General features: G+C 46.7%; 1 protein-coding gene across 4 annotated transcripts in view; it reads left to right on the plus strand.

Moving 5' to 3' along the window:
• The window catches only part of LOC138763427 (probable voltage-dependent R-type calcium channel subunit alpha-1E), a 252,290-nt gene that overhangs the window by 99,379 nt on the left and 132,404 nt on the right, over positions 1 to 20,507 (plus strand). For all 4 annotated transcript variants that reach the window (XM_069937538.1, XM_069937542.1, XM_069937541.1 and 1 more), the window contains exons 10-13: positions 886 to 975; positions 4,543 to 4,755; positions 6,568 to 6,680; positions 15,221 to 15,333. In XM_069937538.1, the coding sequence (XP_069793639.1) occupies positions 886 to 975; positions 4,543 to 4,755; positions 6,568 to 6,680; positions 15,221 to 15,333 (529 nt within the window). The remainder of the gene's footprint in view (positions 1 to 885; positions 976 to 4,542; positions 4,756 to 6,567; positions 6,681 to 15,220; positions 15,334 to 20,507) is intronic.

Below are 20,507 nucleotides of genomic sequence, written 5' to 3' on the forward strand. Positions count from 1 at the left end.
GGGAATTGAGGGTATGAGAACCAAACCCCAAGGGAGTGGGAATGTGGGAACCAGGGCCCAAGAGATCTGCAATGTGGGAACCAGGGCCCAAGGAATTGGGAATGTGGGAGCTAGGGCCCCAAGAATTGGGAGCATGGAAATGGGGACCTGGGGAATTGAGAGTGTGGGAACCAGGATCCCAGAGATTGGAAGTATGGAAATAGGGTCCTGGGGATTGGGAGCATGGGAATGGGGATGCCAGGATTGGGAACCAGGGTCCCAGGGATTGCAAGTGTGGGAACCAGGGTTACGGAGACTGGGAGTGTGGAAATAGGGTCCGAGGCATTGGGAGCATAGGAATGGAGACACCAGGATTGGGAGCATGGGCACCAAAGCTCTGGGGTTTTGGAAAGTTGGAATTAGTGCCTCAAGGATTTGGATGTGGGATTTGTGAATTGTGGGATTAACCCCATTCCTGCTCTGTTTCCTGTCTGTCATCCAAGGGACAATCCAGGCCAATACATCACCCTGTCAGAACATTCTTCAGTTTTACGCACCAACTTTTGTAACCTACGTCAAATCTCAGCACTGTCCACAACTCCTGCCACCTTTGTGTTGTCTGCAAATTTACAAACCCATCCTTCTGCTTCTTCATCTAGGTCATTTATAAAAATCACAAAGAGTAGGGGTCCCACAACAGAACTCCACTGGACACTGTCCTCCAGGCAGAATACTTTCTGTCCACAACTACTCTCTGTTTTCTTTAGGCAAGCCAATTCTGAATCCACCCAGCCACGGTTCCATGGATCCCATGCCTCATGACTTTCTGGATGAATCTCCCAACAGACAATGAACAGACAGTGAGGCATGAGCTTTGATTTTCATCATTAAACTCTGCATTTTCAGTCCTTAGAAGAGCAACAATCAAAAAGGGACGAATGGAGATGATCCAGACAGAGTCAAGTGAGGACCAGTACACTGAAATATCTTCTGTGGGTGAGTGTTAATCCTCCTGGGGCGAATCTGATCTCATTTTGAAACTGTCAAAGCACTGTTGCATCCAATATGCATACTTGTCTTTTCAACCACATGATTGGTCTAACCATCAGACCATCACTGCCATGCCGAAGGCTGTTCAAAAGCTTCAGATGAAAACACAGGTGTTTGTGACAGCAGGAACAGCATTAACAAGGTGTTTAATATGCCAATTGGGATACATCCTGTATAAAAGGGAGAGAAGTCATGGAAATCCAGACTTTTTTTCAGGACATTTTTAGCCAGTAGGTGACATGTGAAGAAGGGTGGGTCATTGCTCGATCTGACATTCTGGGCTGAAGGAGGGAGCGAAAGGAGTCTCAGCGTGAGAGGATCTTTTGCGGTAATTATTTACTTTGTTCTGACACAGTCGTGGTCAAGGCCAAGGGTGAAATAAGGGGGCAGAGTCACTGAGACGAACAATGTGAAAAGAGCTAAGTGGAGAGCCAGTGATATTGCATCTGCTGAGGAGCGATTGTGATGATGGGTGAATTGCAGTGGGTCCAGATCTTTGTTTAGGTACGTGCCAATTTTGCCCATGACCAGCTTCTCAAAGCATTTCATCACAGTGGGAGTTAATGCTACTGCGCAGCAGTCATTGACGCAACTCACACTACTCTTCTTGGGTACTGGGATGATTGATGCAATTTTGAAGCAGGTGGGAACGTCTGACTGTAGCAATGAGAAGTTGAAAATGTCCATGTTGGTTGCTGCAGATTTTCAGTACGAGATATATTGTCAAGGCCTGACACCATGCGAGGGTTAACCCCCTTGAATGATGTTCTGATATCAACCTTCATATCCCCTCTTAAAGTTCTTCACCCCCCCCCCAACTCAGCATCTACTTCCTCTAGGAGATGTTTCATGCTGTCTATCTATTCCCTTCATCATGCTACATATCTCAATCATGTCCCTTTACATCCTCTGCACCAAGGCCCTGTTCCAGACCCAGATGTGGATTTTTATATCTGGGAGGTGTGAATTTGAAGTTAAATCCCTCAAAAGTGAACTGGAAACAGGGTAATGAAAACTATTTAAAACAAAGATTCAGGGTAGACCTTGTTTCACAAAGAGAAATATTATCCTCATTTATACAGAGGGCCCCTGATGTCTATAGGATAAGGTAAGAAACTTGATTTGGACACCGTCATTGATGGGAGCAGATGAGAGATAAGCATTTCTTTTAACTCATGGATAAGTGGGGGACTGGGAAGCCCCCTGCCTGAGAGTGTGATGGGAACAGAAACCCCCCTCACATACAGCACTTCCAGTGCACTTGAAGGATTGTGAGCTGCCAGGCCACGGAGCCAGTGCTGCTGTTGGACTGCAGCAGGCCAGCCATATGACGTGGCAAAGTCACAAAGGGCTGAATGATTCCATTAGTACTGCCATCTTCCCAGCTTCAGTGCCATCTCCCTGGCTCCCAGCCCTGAGGCCCAGGGATATTCCCCAGCTGGACATTGGGAATGCCAGCCCTCTTCACTTCATCCCTTGTTATCAGCCACCATCCTGTCTGTTCTTGTCAGGAGAATTCAACCTTTATCCATAGCAGGCCCCTTGCTTCCATTGTGGCATCAACCAACAGTGTTATTGTCTCTGGGCTGAAACCTCCGGTGCTGGCTGTTTCCATCTTCTGTGAACTCCACTCACCAAAAAGTTGCTGCCAAGTGATAAAATTGATGACCCCATTCATCCATCTAATTTGCATGCTGGCCCTTGATTCATCAAAGAGTCAACCATACTCCTGCCTTCAGTTCTTCATCCTCCATCCTTTCACCCCCTCTAAGCTTCTGTAGTCTTCAGCATCTCTCAGTCACTCAGTGACACTTCTGAGACATCTCCATGAATACATGGACTGGCGGCGATGAGGAGTATGGATCATACACAAGCATGTGGGATTTGTTCATTGTGGTCAGTGTGGACGTGGTGTACTATTCCATGTCCTCATCTTTTCACAGCGCTCCAAGGCATTAGCACTCCTCCAACTATAGATGATTAAAATCATTCATTCCCCAAGTCATGTATTCCTGGCCTTGAGCTCTGGAATTCCTTCCTTAACATCACTGCCCTTCTCTGTCATCCTTTATCTGGCTCTTCGTAAATGACCAATTTGACCAAGTATCTGCCCGAACATCAGCTTGAATGGTTTGGTGTCAAATGTTAGTTATTCACTGTCAAGCTCATCATCAAAGCTGCAGTGAGGAAGTTAGTTTTGCAAGCTCTCCAGTGAGACACCCCAGACAGAGTACAGCAAGTAAGCAGCAGTACCGAATTTCAGAGCTCCAGAGCGAGATAAGGGTTCAGGGCAAAGGCAGCATAATTTTACCCATGTAAGGTTCATTCACAAGCCTGAACAGTGAGAAAGAAGCTGTTATCTTGCTGGAGAACTGTCAGTTTTTCTGAAGGACAAGTTGTGTGGCTGTAGATCTGCTGGTCCTGATGATAATCACATCCCTGATCTCTCTGTCAGATGAGATACAAAGGTCAACTGTGGTCATCAGGTGCAGTACCTGATGATGAGGGCACGTAGTCTGGTATAGTACAGAATCTCATGTTGTCTAGATAGAAGGAACCCCTTGAGGTTTATGCTATTGTTAGATCAGGGTGTAAGAGTGCAGATTTGCGAGGTTCTCAACTAACCCCACCTGCGGCAACTTGAGGTTAGAGGGGAAATGTTCAAAATGTTAAAAGATAAACTTCCCAACACTGAGAGGCCCATTGTGTTGACATTAGTTTCCCACAGAGGCGTCCCACCAGTGCCCAACTCCTGATCTCTCTGTGCTTCTGCAACTAATTCTCTCTCACATTCCCATCAACTTCCCTTTGATTTCCTCACCCTCTTCCCACACAAAGGGTCCTGCTCCTCTGAAAAAATCAAGGATGAAGGTGGTGGGTGAATGGAACAGGCTGCCGAAGGAGGTGGTTGAGGCAGGTACTATTGCAACATTTAAGAAACGTTTGGACAGATACATGCATAGGATGGGTTTTGATGGATATGGGCCAAACACAGGCAAGAGGGACGAACGTGAATGGGACATTTTGGTTGGTGTGGGCAAGTTGGGCCGAAGGGCCTGTGTTTCTATGCTGTGTTACTCTTTGCATTTAGTAGAAACCCATGCAGTCAAAAGGAGAATGTGCAAACTCCACACAGGCAGTGTCCAAGGTCAGAATCAAAGGCAAGTATCTGGGGCCAGGAAGCAGCAGCACAAATGGTATGTCAAGCAAACCCAATTATTTTACCTTTTGGTTCCGGACCTCCACACATGAGAGATTTGTTTCTTTCTATTTATTCTCTCCATTCCTTTTACCATTCATTGGCCTGGTCAGGGAATCAGCTTTCAACCTTTTGAAGACAAAATAGTACGATGTTACTAACCTCAGTGTTTGACACTTTACACCCAGTCTCATTCTGGTGCATAGTCAGGTGACCTCTTGGTTGGTTGAAGGATAGCAAATTTCAAAAGAAGTTCTTTGTGTCAAAAGTGGCTGACTTTCCTCCACCTCCTGTTATCTCCTTGCTCCATTCAGGTTCCCCACTTGCAAGGGCCAGTATCAAGAGCACCAAGCTGCTGGAAGGCTCATCCTACTTCCGTCGAAAGGAACGCATGCTACGCATCTCCATTCGCCACATGGTCAAATCCCATGCCTTCTACTGGATTGTCCTGGGCCTGGTAGCCCTTAACACTGTGTGTGTTGCTGTCGTCCACTATGACCAGCCTCTGTGGCTCTCAAACTTCCTCTGTAAGTATAACGTTGCCAGCCCAAGAACACATTTGCTTCCCAGCAGTGGACTAGCAATCCACCGACTCTGACTGACGTTCCCCTTGTTGACCAGCTGCTTCAGACTGAGATGCATCATATCATATTGAAGGTAGCAATGAGACATTATTGTAAATGCCACTTGATTTCCACAATCCTCACTACATAACAAAATACTTCAATCCATTAAAAGTTTAAATTGATCTAAGCTTGTCATCTTGTTGGAGGAAAAAAATTCTTCCCTGCCCTTGATGTGAAGGAATGCTCCTGACATCCCTCCTTCGAGGCCCAGCTCTCATTTCAAGGTGTGTCCCATGCCCTACACTCACAAACATAGGAAACACCACCTCTATTTCCGTCCTCTTACCTGCACTCCATGCTGATAGATAAAACACCCATCAGGATTTTCTCCTTCCCTTTGACACCTCTCCACACACACTCCTTTGGAAATTTCAGAGAGAGGCAAATGAAGCTCTGGACCAATGCTCTTCCCTGAACCCAACCCGTCCCCAATGCTTCCGAGGAGATCTGCTGCTTTCTGCATGTGGAACCCCCTTCCCGTGGATGTGATCTCTGGCTTTATCCAGCTCCCTGTTGCTCCCTCTCGGTCACTTACTCCTCTTCTCACAGCTGGGGGGTGGACCCCACCTGGCAGCCAGGTGAGCACCAAGTCACACTTGCTACTTTTGTGGTCCTCTTGATTTGGAGCAGGTAAGCGAACAAGCCGGTATCACCTGTGGAAGGATGTGCATTTCTGCATTGCCTTTCACTGTCTCAGAATATACCCAAGTGTGAATGGGCAACTCCTTAATTAATGTGGGGATGGAAAAAGAGAAATGTGTCTGGCCTTTACCTTCTCTAAAGTTTGTGCATGTTTCATGGAACTGATTGTGCTGGTCAGAAGCAGGCTGATCGGCAAGAGAAAGAGGAGGAATAACAGGGAGGTGCTCAGATTGACCTTGCCATCCCTCACAGCTATTTGCCATTGTAAATGGCACAGATGACAGGGTAGAAAACTCGTTGAAGGTGCAAAGTCAGTCTTGGAAGTGGAAATACTTCATTCTAGAGTTGTGTGAATAGTGAAGTGGCAAGTGGTTGTCTGCACAGATAAATGTGAGGACCACCCCCCCCTCCCCCCACCCGTTGCACTTTGGACTTGCAAAAGAGAGAACAACTGGGAACAGCTAAAAGTGGCTCTGAGATCCCACCTCCACCTTTTGATCCAAACCCCACCCCTGTGAAGATCATTTTAAGTGGCTGTCCAATAAACCACTCAGTGAAGTGGAAGGAGTGCTGACTTAAAATCCAAAAGACACAAAGGGAGAGTTTGTGCTCCAGTTGTCTTTGGTCAGAGGGGTGGTAAAAGCTTTGGTCCAGACAGCAGTTGGGAAAGGCATAGCTGGAGTGATGTGAAGCTGTGCCTTGGAGTGACCTAATGAATACATTACAGAAGGCCATTCAAAGGACCTTGTGAGACCCTCCCTATTGCGAGGCACTGGGTCTCAGTGAAGACATGGCGGCTCAAATGGATCACTCTCCCTTCTTCACAAATTGAGAGATGAAAAATGGCAGGCCCTCCCTTTCATCAGTTCACCACCTCACTCCCCCTCCTCTCCCTCCCTCCCGGCAACTTTTCCCCTCATCCAACCCCTTAACGCCAGGGAACAGGCTGGGGATGGCCTGGGAGGCAGCTCCAGTGGGGTCTAACAAAGACTCAGGGGCTGTGAATGGGATCATTCTGTGCCTCTCACACTGTTTAGTCTCTCTCTAATCCATCCCATTTCCTTTTCTCAGACTATGCCGAGTTCACCTTTCTGGGTCTCTTTCTCTCCGAGATGTTTCTAAAGATGTACGGCTGTGGTCCTCGGCTTTATTTTCACTCCTCCTTCAACTGTTTTGACTGTGGGGTGAGTTTGCAACTATCCATCTCATCAAAGAGCCCTCCTCTCTTATGTCTGGGAGCAGACCTCTACAGTACTGTGTTCCTTTGTCCACTCACCGATGTCTACCACAGGGAGAACCCGGTTGATAGAAAACCCCATTAATGTCATGTAACAGTCCCTCTAACTTGTCTCATGGTATTTTCTGTCAGTCCCCGAAGTGCTGTGCCGAAGAGGCTGGTTTCAGAACTCTGCCATCATGTGGAAATTCACATCTTAAACTCTTGTCATGGCTCAAGCCTGTCGTTTAGCTTGACTGTCTGGTATCAAATATCTGCAATTCAAGATAACTGTGTCTGTACCAGTACTCTGTAATGCAATGTGATAGTGTCTCCCACTTGATCTCTGTAGTGCAGTGTGACTGTGGTTTCATTTTCCTGTCATATTACACAGTTGTGATTGATGCCAGAATATTGAGCCTTTACCTGGTGTCAGATTGAACCCTCAACTCCAGCTTGTGTCAGTAATGCAGTCATGGATAACTGTAGCAACGTGCCTGCTATAAATGTTTCTTGCATTGTCTGGCTGACTGTAATCATACTCCTCCATCACAAATCTTGGCTCTGTCCAACCACAACTGTAAGTAGGCCCCTCCTGAGTTACTTACTGTGGCTCCAGACCCCATGAAATCCCATTGAACCAAGGTCAGAAATACACAAGGAGTCTGCTCCTCACTTATCATCTGCCAACCTGTCTCAGCTGATGAATCGGTACTCTGTCTCGTGAATCAAAACTCATCAGAAGCTCTGAAACGTAGCAAGGGCACACAATATGCTATGGGTGCAGGCACCAATGTTTATCGCCAGCAGTGGTCCAGTAACACCACCACTGATTTAGCTGGCTGTGTCCTTCTGTCGAAATGGGTCCGTGGCAAGTGATGAGTGAACCCTCCAAAATGAGCAACATACCTATCCTTAGCCTCAGCAGTCTGTCTGTGGGAGATGTCTCTTGCTGATGCAGCAAAGAAGGTTGTCTGCAGTGTAGCTTGCAGATGAGATTCTCCAGCATGTTGCCTGGAATGGAGGGCTATTATTATAAGGAAGGATTGAATAGGAGGCTGAAGGGTAAAATTTTATTAAAGTTTACAAAATTATGATTATGAGATAATCAGAGTCTTTCTCCTCACAACAGGGGAACCTAGGAATAGAGGGCTAATGCTTAAGGTGAGGGGGAAATTTTAGAGGAGATCTGAGAGGTAGATTTTTTTATGCAGAAGGTGATGGGGATGTGGGACCAACTGCCAGAGGAGGTGGTGGAGGGAGAGACACTTACAATACCGAAAAGATGTGTGAACGGAACTTGAAGAGCAAAAGCTGTGAAGGATATGGCCTAATATGGGTCAGTGAAGACAGAGATCATGGATGAGGTCAGCCAAGGGGTCTGTTTCTATGCTGTATGGTCCTCTGATTCTTCAACCAGGAGCTGATATTCCCTTTCATATCTTAGCTATTGAATAATAAACAAAAGTGTTGGAGGAATTCAGTGGGTTGGGGGAAGTGATCGGCTGTTGACGTTTCAGGCCTGAACCCCCTTATCAGGGATGTTGGGCGTGGAGCCACCTCTCCTCAAGTCGGCAAATGCCATGCTGGCACGCTAGAAGGCTGTGGTAGATTTTGGAATGAATGCGTGTGATTGGCCTTTTGCATGCTCCTGTGGCTGGGTTTGATTGCGGCAGCACTAAGCAGTGTGGGCAGGTGGGGAGAACACCCTGATAATCGCATCACAATGCTGGAAACAATTGAGGACTGTGGAGACAGAAAATGTTAATGTTTCCAGCCTAAAACATCAATTCAATTTCTCTTCCTACAGACGCTGCCAAATCTACTGAGTATTTTCAGCATTCTAGTTTTATTGCAGATTGTCAACAGCAGCAGTATTTTTTTTTGCTATCAGATTTTAGTCTTCCATATGTTTGCTTCAGGGAAGTGGTCAATGGTGACAGGGCTCGGTGCTATGTGTCCAGCACAGTTTGATGACTGAGATTTATGTGACCTTGGATGTGGATTGGAAGGCATGGAGATAGACATAGAACATTGAACAGAACAGCACAGTACAGGCCTTTCAGTCCCCGATGTAAGCCTACTCCACCACAATGCAATCCTTCCCTACCTCCACACCCATAATGCTCTATTTTTCTTACATTCATATGCCTATTAAAAAGCCTTATAAATATATTAAGTGTATCATCTTCCAATGCATACCCCAGCAATGCATTCCATCACTCTAGTCACTTGATTAAAAAGTATCTATCTTTGGTATCTCCCCTAAACTTTCCTCCACTCACCTGAAATAGCTGTCCTCCAGTATTGGCCATTGCCCACAGAGGAAAAAGGTGATGGATGTCCACCCAATCAATACCCCTCATAATCTTATACACCTCTATTAAGTCACTTCTCATCCTTTGTCACTCCAAAAGAAAAGTCCAAGCTCACTCAACCTTTCTTTATAAGCAAGGGGAACTGGAGTCTCGGTATGTTAGAGGGAGTGTGGTAGCTGGGATTCAGGTGTGCTAGAAGGGGTGTGAGAACTGAGGTCCTATTGTGTTAGAGGGAGTGTGGGAATTAGGGATCAGAAGTCTCAGAACTGGGGTTGTTAGAGGCAGAGTGGGAACTGGGATCCTAGTGTGTTGGAGGCAATGTGGAAATGTTGGTTCCAGTGTGTTGGAGGGAGTGTGATAACTGGGACCCCAGTGTGTGAAAGGGAGTGTGAAACCTGGGGTTGAGATGTGTTGGGGTTGGACGGGGACTGAGGTTCCAGTGGGAGGGATTGCGGGAACTGTGATCTGATGTGTTGGAGGGAGTCTGGGTCCTGAGATCCCGGTGTGTTAAAGGGATATGCATCAGGAAGTGTGGGAACTAGGGTCCCAGTGTGTTAGAGGGAATGTGAGAACTAGGGTCCAGGTGTGTTAAAGGGAGTGTGGAAACTGGGGTCCCAGTGTGTTCGAGGGAGTGTGGGAACTGGGTCCCAGTGTGTTAAAGGACTGTGGAAATTGGGGTCTCTATGTGTTAGAGGGAATGTAGGAACTGGGGTTCCAGTGTGTTAGAGGATGTTTGGGACTGGGTTCCCCATGTGTCAGGGATATGTAGGAACAGGTGTTCGATGTGTTTGAGAGAATGTGGGAACTGAGGTCTTTCTGTGTTGGAGGCATTGTGCAAACTGGGATCCCAGTGTGCTGGTGGGGGGATGTGGGAACTGGGGCCCCACAATGTTAGAGGGAGTTTGGGAACTGGAGCCACAGGGTGTTCAAGGGTTTGTGGGAAACTGGGACTATATTGTGTGAGGGAGGACTGTGAAATATGGAAACTGGGGTCCCAGTGTGCCAGAGGGAGTGTGTGAAATGAGTTTTCTGTGTGTTAGAGGGAGTGTGGGAACTGGAGTCTTGCTTTGTGTGGTAAATCACTATATATATGTTTGTTTGTTTGGGCACACCCATTGGAAAATTGTTCCTGTGGCTCTTCCCACAGGCTCCAGAATGTTCCACAGCTCTCTGACCCCCCCCCAACCCCCCCCCCCCCCCTCCGTGCAGAACCATCGACTAGCATGGATGTGTTTTTGTACTAAAGCTAATAAAAGCCTATCAGTTGATTCAACTTCAGTCTTTTGGGGTCATTGATGTTGTATCAATTTTATTAGCTTTAGTTTTATAAAGGACCAGATCCTGAAGCCAAAGAAGCTGGAAATTGACCCTCAATCACCTGAGGTATCGACCAACTTTGAACTCTGACTACGCTGTTTCGAGAAATCCCCCCAGGCACCTTCAGCCACTGTGGTCAGAGACCAACAAATTACAGGTACAGCTCTCCCGAGTCGACACCCTGGTGTACTCAATGATCAGGGATGCCACGACGTATCAGGAGGCCATGGACATTCTAAAGGGCCAGTACCTATGAAAGATTAACAAAGTCTATGCCAGGCATCTCCTGGTGCTCTGAAATCAGCAAACAAGGGAAGCAAACGCTGAGTTCCTCCAGGCCCTGTGAACCCTCAGAAGGGGCCGTGATGTCTTTGGAGTACACGGAGAGGACCTGATCAGGAATGCCTATGTTGCAGGGATCAGATCAAACTACATCTGCCAAAGATTATTGGAGCAAGAGGAGCTCAGTCTGAAGAGAGCAGCTGAGCTGCCAGATACACTGGAAATGGCCCTCCAGAATATGGAGGCCTACTCAACCGGCATGCGGCCACGTCGTAGTCACCCCACCTGCCGCAATCTTGGGATGCGCCACCACCTCCCGCCCCCCCCGTCCCACTTATGATCCGACCACGGCAACAGTATCTCGTGAACGCCTTTCATTACCTCCGCTAGGTGCAGTTAGTGACCCAACCACAGCTACTGTACTCCTGGAGCACCTGAAGTACTATTTCTGCAAGCTGGGCAAGCACCCAAGGAAATGCTGCTCAGTGAATGACATGGTCTGATCCAGCGCAGGAAGAAGAGACACTATGCTAAGGTTGGTAAATCGAAACCCCTTCCCATCAGTGCCGCATGCGGATCACAGGGATGCCATCCTGGATTCCACCATCGCCAGGAACTAGCAGCGCCATGTGGGTGCCACAGGGATAACCATCTTGGGTGCCATCTTCAGGATTCAGCAGCGACACATGTGGGCTGTGGGGGGGGGGGGGGGGGCACCATCTTGGACACCGCCATCTTCCAAATCAGCACACATCCTCTCTGCCAAAGTGACAAGCAACGCTTTGACCCTGGCCTCCATCACACTCGACTAGACAGCCCACATCTGCTCTTCAAGGTCAATGATGGACATTCAGGTAAATGGTCACATGATGAGTTGCCTATTCAATAGTGGGAACACAGGGAGCTTCATTCATTCTGACACAGTGCGGCACTGCTCCCTCATGTTATGGCCAGTTAACCAGAAGGTCTCCTTGGCCGCATCATCACATTTGGCAGATGTCTGTAGCTACTACATAGTGTCTCTGACCGTGCAGGGTACAAACTATAAAGACTTCAAACCTTTGGTGATGCCGCAGCCCTGCAATGCTATACTACTGGGATTTGATTCTCAATGTCACCTTAAAAGCACGATGATGGAGTTCAATGGCCCCCTTCCACCCTTCACTGTCTGTAACCAGCAGTTCTCGAATCACCCACTGCGCTCCACTCACCCTTCAGCCCCCCATCCCCAATCGCACCCAGCCAGTAGCCCAGTCACTCATCACGCATGATCTGCAGACTTTCCACACTCCTCCACTGTTGCTCACCGATCTCACCCCCAACTGTTAACCCATAACCACCAAAAGTAGGAGATACAGTGCTGGAGACAGGGCCTTTATTCGAGCAGAGGTGCAGTGGTTACTTAATGAGGGGATCATTGAGCCCAGCACCAGTCTTGAAGAGCACAAATAGTGGAAGTGAGAAATGGAGATAAGAACAGGATGGTCATCAACTATAGTCAGACCATTAATAGCTACACCCAACTAGACGCATACCCCCTCCCCCGTTTATCTAATATGATGAACCAAATCGCACAGTATCGGGTCTTTTCTACCATAGGCCTGAAATCTGCATATCAACAGCTCCCTATCCGCCCAGACGACCGCCAATACACCTGGTTTGAGGCGGATGTCCATCTCTACCACTTCTTGTGGGTCCCGTTTGACGTCACCAATGGAGTCTTGACAATGTCACCATTTGTGGCCACAAGCTGCAGGACCATGACGCCAACCTTCAAAAGTTCCTCAAAACCACCAAGCTCCTCAATGGCCAAAATGCATATTTTGCACAACCCACCTTGCCATTCTTGGCTGTGTCACTCAGAATGGAGTCATTGGTCCAGACCCTGACCGCATGTACCCACTCCTTAAGGCCCTAAAAAGGTATCTGGGCTTTTTCTCTTACTATGCCCAGTGGGTCCCTAAATATGCAGACAAGGCCCACCCCCTCATCAAATCCACCTCTTTTCCACTGATGCCAGAGGCCTGTGCAGCCTTCAGTCGCATCAAGGCAGATATTGTCAAGGCCACAATGCACGCTGTGGATAAATCCACCTCGTTCCAGGTGAAAAGTGATGCATCAGTCTTTGTTCTGGCTGCTACCCTTAACCAGGCAGGCAGACCCATTGCTTTATTTTCCTGTAACCTCAAGGGCCCCAAAATTTGACACTCTTCTGTTGAGAAGGAGGCCCAAGCCATTGTTGAAGCAGTGCAGCACTGGAGACACTACTGGGCCAGTAAGTGATTCACCATGTTAAGTGATCCTCATGGGCTGTTGCGTTCATGTTCAAACATCAGCAGCGGGGTAAAATCAAGAACGACAAGATATTGAGGTGGAGAATTGAACTGTCCACCTATAATTATGATATCCTGTACTGGCCTGGGAAACTTAAGGAGCCTCTGATGCCCCATCTCACGGGACCTGTGCCAGCACACAGATTGACCACTTACAAGTCTTTCACAATGATCTCTGACACCCCAGAGTTACCAGGTTCTTCCACTTCATCATAGCCCACAACCTGCCATACTCCATTGAAGAGATCAGGTCAATGACCAAAAGCTGCCATGTCTGCATGGAGTGCAAACCACACTTCTACTGGCCAGTCAGAGTCCAGTTGATAAAGGCCACCTGAGTATCGACTTCAAAGGACCCCTGCCCTCCATGGACCGCAATGTGTACTTCCTCAGAGTTATTGATGAGTACTCCCATTTTCTGTTTGTCATCTCCTGCTCTGACATGACAGGTGCCACAGTCATCAAGGCCCTGCACAGTCTCTTAACTCTATTCAGCTTCCCCAGCAATACTCATAGTGACCGGGAGTCCTCTTTCATGAGCGATGAGCTGTGCCAGAGGCATTCCCATGAGCAGGACCACAAGCTACAACCTCAGGGGGAATGGGCAAGTGGAAAGGGAGAACTCCATGGTCTGGAAGGCCATCCTCCGAGACTCATGGTCTCGGGGCCTTCCAGTCTCCCGCTGGCAAGAGGTCCTCTCAGAGGCATCTATTCCATCCAGTCTCTCCTATGTACTGCCACGAATGTCACACCATATAAACGTATGTTTTCCTTTCCCAGGAAATCTGCGACAGGGCACGCTGCTGCATGGCTGACATCCCTGGGGCCAGTTCTTCTCCAGAAACGTGAGGAGTCATAAGTCCAACCCTCTGGTCAAAAGGATCTACCTCTTCCATGCCAGCCCCCAATACACCTACATGGCATACCCTGATGGGCATGAAGACACTGTCTCCGTTTGGGATCTGGCATCCTCAGGGGCCCTGGAGACTTTTACTGATCACTCCACATCCCCCTCACCCCTACCCACCCACGATGCACCAGGCCCATAGCATATTTCCTCACCCCCAACAGAGGATGCGCCAGACTCACCAGCCCAACGCTGACGATTGCACACAGGTGCCCCAGACTGCCCAGGTCCTCACCACTGTGCTGCAACTGCAGCCTGAATTACAAAGATCACAGTGAAAAGCCAGATCACCTGATAGACTTAATTTGTAGCTGTATCAAAACCACTTCACCCTGCCAGACTCTGGAAAAAAAACAAGGGGTGAATGTGGCAAACCACTGTATGTATATGTTTGTCTGTTTGAGCCCACAGGCTCAAGAATGTTCCCCAGCTTCCTGCGAGTGCAGAACAGTTGAGCAGCATAGATGTGCTTCTGTTCTAAAGCTAATAAAAGCCCATCAGTTTGTTCAACTTCATTCTTTTGGAGTTATTGATGGCACATCGCTTTGTGAGAAGGAGTGTGGAAAATGGGGTTTGGGAGAGTTAGAAAGATTCTGGGAACTCGGTCCAAGTATGTTAGTAGGATTCTGGGAACTGGGGTTGCCATTGTGTTGAATGGAGTGTGGGAAAACAGACACCGATATGTTAGAGGGAGTGGGGGAAAAAAAGAACTCTTGCTTCAGCTGAAGTGCATTTGGACATCAACACTTCAACACCAATCCCTTCTCACAGAGCTGGGGATGGACACAAGTCCATACTCACTCTCAGACAAGCACACAGAACAGAAGCTTGATTTTCCCTCCCCTGTCACCAAGTATTGTAGCATTGTCTCCTTCATTCCCAAAGTGCAGTGTGACTTTTCCTGGTGGTCAAACTTGTCATATGCATAAATGTGTCATGGGTCATTCACCTATTGTGCTGTTTGATCGCACTGGTATCGGCTCCTTGTAATGCAGCCTGGTATCAGGTGGAGTTGACGCCATGACAGAGGCTTCATTCAAGTGCGGTTATTTATCTAAATTTCCAGACTCGTCTACATCCTTCCTTTTCTCTGGCCTACATCCTTGTCTGTCCCCTGAGGGTGTCTCATCCTGTGTTTCTGGCTGTATCTGTCCAGTCATCTGTGTCTCCCTCTGTTTCAGCTAGATTGCAACCTTCCTTCCACTTCTTTCCAGAACCCTCTTGTGGCTTGTACCCTGGTCGATATACCAGTTGTGTCCCACCTGTACCAAGTCCTCACCTCATTGTCTCCCAGTCTGTATCCCAAACAATGTCCTGGTTTTCACCTCTAATTCAGTCCTTTGCTCAGCAGGTTATTATCGGGAGTATATTTGATGTAGTATGGACAATAATACGGCCGGAAACATCCTTTGGCATCAGCGTTCTCCGTGCATTGAGATTACTCAGAATTTTCAAGATTACAAAGTAAGTAGAGACTAGACCAGAGGCTTGTGTCAGACCTCCAACACTGGGACCACATGCTGTGACCCCCTGCACACTGGGGAACAAGAAAAAAGTAGACAAACTGTACCATCACTTTGTACTGCTTTCATTGAGGAAGATTTTGAAAAAAAGATCCAGCAAGGATGAGGAACTGAGGGAAGGAATAATTTGTTCAAAAATAGGGATGTTAAAATGAGACTCAAAGCAAATAAATCTAAAGGACCTGATTGTCTCCCCCACCCCCCACCCCCCACCACCACAGCTGTGTTCAGAAAGTGATGGAAAATGGTCTGGATGCAAATTCCATTTATTCAGGAGTGGTTCCCTGTGGATCGGAGAGTAGTATGATCTTCCTAGTTAAGGAGAAAGAAAACAAAGCTACTGACCTGTTAGCCCCAATGTCAGTGGCAGGGAAAGTGCTAGGTCCTGGGCTCTGTCATGAGATCATCAGACATTGGAGCAGAATTAGGCCATTTAGCCCATCGAGCCTCCTCTGCCATTCAAATCACGGCTGGCATATTTTTCCTCCCAACCCCATTCTCCTGCCTTCTCCCCATAACCTTTGACACCCTTACTCATTAGGAACCCATCACCCTCTGCTTTAACTCTACCCAATGTCTTGGCCTCCACAACCATCTGTGGCAACAAATTCCATAAATTCACCACCCTCTGTTGAAGGAATATCTCTTCATCTCCGTTCTAAAGAGGCATCCTTTTATGCTGAGGACATGCCTTAAGGTTCCAGACTCTTCCACAACTGGAAATATCTTCTCCACCTCCAATCTATCCAGCCCTTTCAATATTTTGTAGGTTTCAATGAAATTCTCCCTCCCAATCCTTCTGAACTCCAGTGAGAAGAGGCCCAGAGCCATCAAGTGCTCCTCATACATTAACCTCATATGTGAGGATTTCAGTAACCGAATCCATTGAAGGGATTAACAGGATTGTGCAAAGACAGCTTGGATTTTTGAAAGTCACCTGACACCAGGAAATATCGGATATAATCAATGTAAAAGAAATGGGGTTAAATATCAGTTCAAAGACCCTTCATCAGATCTCGGAAGGAGACCAAAAAGGTTTTGTTAAACTGGAGGAGGGAGGATGGGGAGGAGAATTCTCTGATCAGATGAAACCTGGAGCCACTGAAGTGTGAGTGGGAGCAATAAGAGAACAATATGGGAGTTGGTAAACAGCAGGATGTGACCAGCAAGTCTCAGGAAAGCAGAGAATAAAGTGAAGGCCAAGAAAGCAATGAGAAATCAAGTTATCTGAAGTTCTCGTCTTCAATATTAAGTCTAGAAAAATGCAATGTATCCAACACCCCTGCTGCTTCACAGGCTACTTTGATTATTTTTTTCCCAGCTTTACCAAAGGGTTTTCCACTAGAAACCTTCAGCCTGCATTTCTTCCCACAGCTGACAAAATGCTTGACTGGTCTTCCAGGTAGTTTGAGGATGTAACTCACCGAGCAGATAGAGAAGAACCAGTGGATATGATGGATTTGGATTTTCAGGAGTCTCTTGTTGATGTCCCTTCCAAGAGACTGATCAATGAGATTAGGGTGCCACAGTTAGCATTGTGGATGACTTAATCCACAGTTAATGCAGATAATAAATTACTAAAATAACGTATCCACTTTGGTAGTAACGCTATTTCAGCACCAGGTTCGAACCTGTCACTACCTATAAGGAGTTTGTACATTCTCCCCGTGACTTGCGTGGATTTTTCCTCCAGGTGCTCCAGTTTCCTCCCACGTCCCAAGGATGGATGGGAGTTACTAGGTTAATTGATCACATGGGTATGTTTGTGTGCCGCAAGCTCGTGGGACGGAAGGGCCTGTTACAGTGCTGTGTCCCTGAAATTTAAATTAAAAATGAGAGTGCATGGAATCAGGGGTTATAAACTTTTGTGAATTGTGGATTGATTAAATATTTTAATTTAAATTTGGTCATACAGCACGGTAACAGGCCATTTCGGCCCACAAGTCTGTGCCGCCAAATTTACACCCAATTGACCTACAACCCCCAGTACATTTCGAACATTGGGAGGAAACTGAAGCCCCTGTGGAAAACCCGTGCAAACACGAGAACGTACAAACTACTTACAGACAGTGTGGGATTCAAACCCCGATCCTGATCGCTGGTGGTGTAGCACATAGTGCTAATCGCTTCGTCAGTCATGCTGCCAACTAAAACAAAATGGGAATAAAGAGATCCTTGTCAGGTTGGCAGGCTGTGACTGGTGGGAGCTGCAGGGATTAAAGCTTGGAACCCAGCTATTCACAAACCTTATCGGTGACATGGCTGAGAGGAAGCGAGGCTGATGATGATGCAAAGCAAGGTGGGAGTGCAAGCAGTAATGGGGTTTAAAGGTAATGTGAACAATCTGAATGAGTGTATAAGGACATGAGAAGTGCAATGTAATGTGGAAAATTGATAACTTAATCTGCTTTTGTGGACAAAACAGAAGTAGAGTACGCACTTGCAACTGTTCCTCACTGGACTCCATAGACATAAGGACGTAATCATGGCTGCTCTGGCTGTGGACTCAACTCAACCTACCCACCTGACCCCATAACTCTTAATTTCCCTACCACACAAAAATCCATCTAACTCTGTCTTAAATATATTAAATGTTTCCTTGGGAAGAGAATTCCATAGATTCTCTGGAGAAGCAATTCCTCCTCATCTCCGTCCTTAACTAATTCCCTCAAATCTGGATGCTCTGTCCCATGGTTCTGGTTTCACCTACTTTTCTGCCTCAATCTTAACTATTCCTTTCGTAAATGTATAGAATTCTGAGATTAATTCTTCTGAATTCCAGTGTATCTCTCGACAAATCCCTTCATCTCCTGAATCAACCTGGTGAACTCTCTGCACTGCCTCCAAAGCCAGTATAGTATATTCCTTTTCAAGTAAGGTGACCAGAACTGCACACTGTACTTCAGGTGTGGCCTCACCAGTCCCCTGTGCAGTTGCGGCAGAACCCCCCCCCCGCTCTTAAATTCAATCATTCCTTTTGCCTTCTCAATTACCTGTTGCACCTCCAAACCAATTTTTGCAATTCATGCACAAGCACTCCCCAGTCCCGCTGAACAATGATATGCTGCAATCTTTTGCCACTTAAATAATAATCTGATCTTCTACTTTTCCTTCTGAAGCAGATGACCTCACATTTATTGACATTGTACTCCATCTGCCAGACCATTGCCCTCTTACTTAACCTATTTATTTCTCTCTGCAGGCTCTCCATATCCTCTGCACAATTTGCTTTTGCACTGTAGTGTAATCAGCAAACTTAGATACACTCATCTTGGCCCCCTCTTCCAAATTGTTAATGTATATTGTGAACAGTTGTGGGCCCAGCAATGACCCCTGTGGCATTCCGCTCACCACTGATTGCCAACTAGAGAAACACCCATTTATTGGTGAAGCAATCCTCCATCTATGTTAATACATTACCCCTAATTCCATGCATCCTTATCTTCTGGAGAAGTCTTTTCTGTGGCACTTCATTGAATACCTTCTGGAAATCCAAGTACACAACATCCACCTTCCCCCATCCATTGGCCTCATTATTCGTTCAAATACTCCAATAAGTTAGTTAAGCATGACCCCTGCATTTCCTGAATCCATGCTGTGTCTGCCTGATGGAACATTTTCTTTCCAGATTTCTCACTATTTCTTCCTTCATGATGGCTTCAAGCATTTTCCCAACTGCAGAAGTAGAAAATATAACTGGCCTATAGTTACCTGCCTTTTGTCTACATCCTTTTTTAAACAGTAGTGTGACATTTGCTTTTTTCCAATCTGCTAGGGCCTACACTGGATCCAGAGAATTTCGATAAATTGGCACAAATACCTCTCCTATAACTTTCTCCGTTTATTTCAGACCCTGAGATGCACTCCAACAAGACCATGGAAGTTATCCACCTTTAGGCCCATGAGTTTACTCAACAGTACCCCTGTACTGATGGCAATGGTATCAAAGTCTTAACCTCCCTTTGCATCCATAACATTTATCTTTGGCATGTTAGACATGTCCTCCACCATGAAGGCCAACACAAGATTTTGGGTTATCGTAGAAATTAGCACAACATTATTACAGTGCCAATGACCTGGGTTTGAATCCCCCACTATCTGTGAGGAGTTCGTATGTTCTTCCTGTGGTTGCGTTTGTTTCCTCTAGTTTCTTCCCATGTCTAAAAGATGTACAGGGTTAATAGGTTAATTGGGCACATGGGTGTATTTGGTTGGTGCAGGCTTGTGGGCCAGAAGGGCTTGTTACCATGCTATATCTCTAAATTAAATTTTAAAATAATAATTGTCAGTCAATTATTCAGCCATTTCCACATAACAAAATATTAATTCTCCTTCTCATCTCCCCATGAACCAAAGTTCACTTTCACCACCTCTTTTCTGCTGTATATAATTATAAACTTTTTAAAAAATATTTTGTCTTTGCTTACTATCATAATCTATTGTAATCATTCACAATCCATTTGTAATGCACGCTCCCCTCTGGTAACACACTATGATAGCACTATTCCACCCATACTGTGTACTGGTTCCTCACTGTGGCATCACTTCCTCACTGGCACAACACAGAGAACGCCCCAGAGATCCGAGACCTGGGGGCAATCCTGTGTGTGGAGTTTGGAGGGTCTCCCGGTTACCTCCTGCAACCTGAAATGTGTGTCGCTGGGTCACATGGCCACTGTAACCTGATCCCTGGTGTCTCAGTGAGGGGTGGAATGTGGGGAAGTTGATGGGAGTGTGGGTAATGGCTTGTAGGGAAATTGTCGGCAGAATGGGAATTCTATTTAACAAGCATATAGACAACAACTGTGTTATGACGAAATATGAAATATATGGTCCTTTATACTGGCACCAACTCTTTCCTGGATCTCTACACTGGCATCAACTCCTCATTGATCCCTTATTCTGGCATTAGGTCTTCTCTGGTTTCCATGCACTGATATCAACTCCTCACTGCTTGTCCTGCACTAGCAACAGGTTCTCACTAGTTCCTTACACTGGCACTAGCTTCTCACTTGTCCTCTGCACTGGCATCCAACACTGGTGCCAGCTCCTCTTTTTCCAATACTCATCCTCCGCTGACATCGACTTTTCACTGGTTTCCATGCACTGACACCC

This window comes from Narcine bancroftii, chromosome 5, assembly GCF_036971445.1.
Source record: "Narcine bancroftii isolate sNarBan1 chromosome 5, sNarBan1.hap1, whole genome shotgun sequence".
NCBI lineage: Eukaryota > Metazoa > Chordata > Chondrichthyes > Torpediniformes > Narcinidae > Narcine > Narcine bancroftii.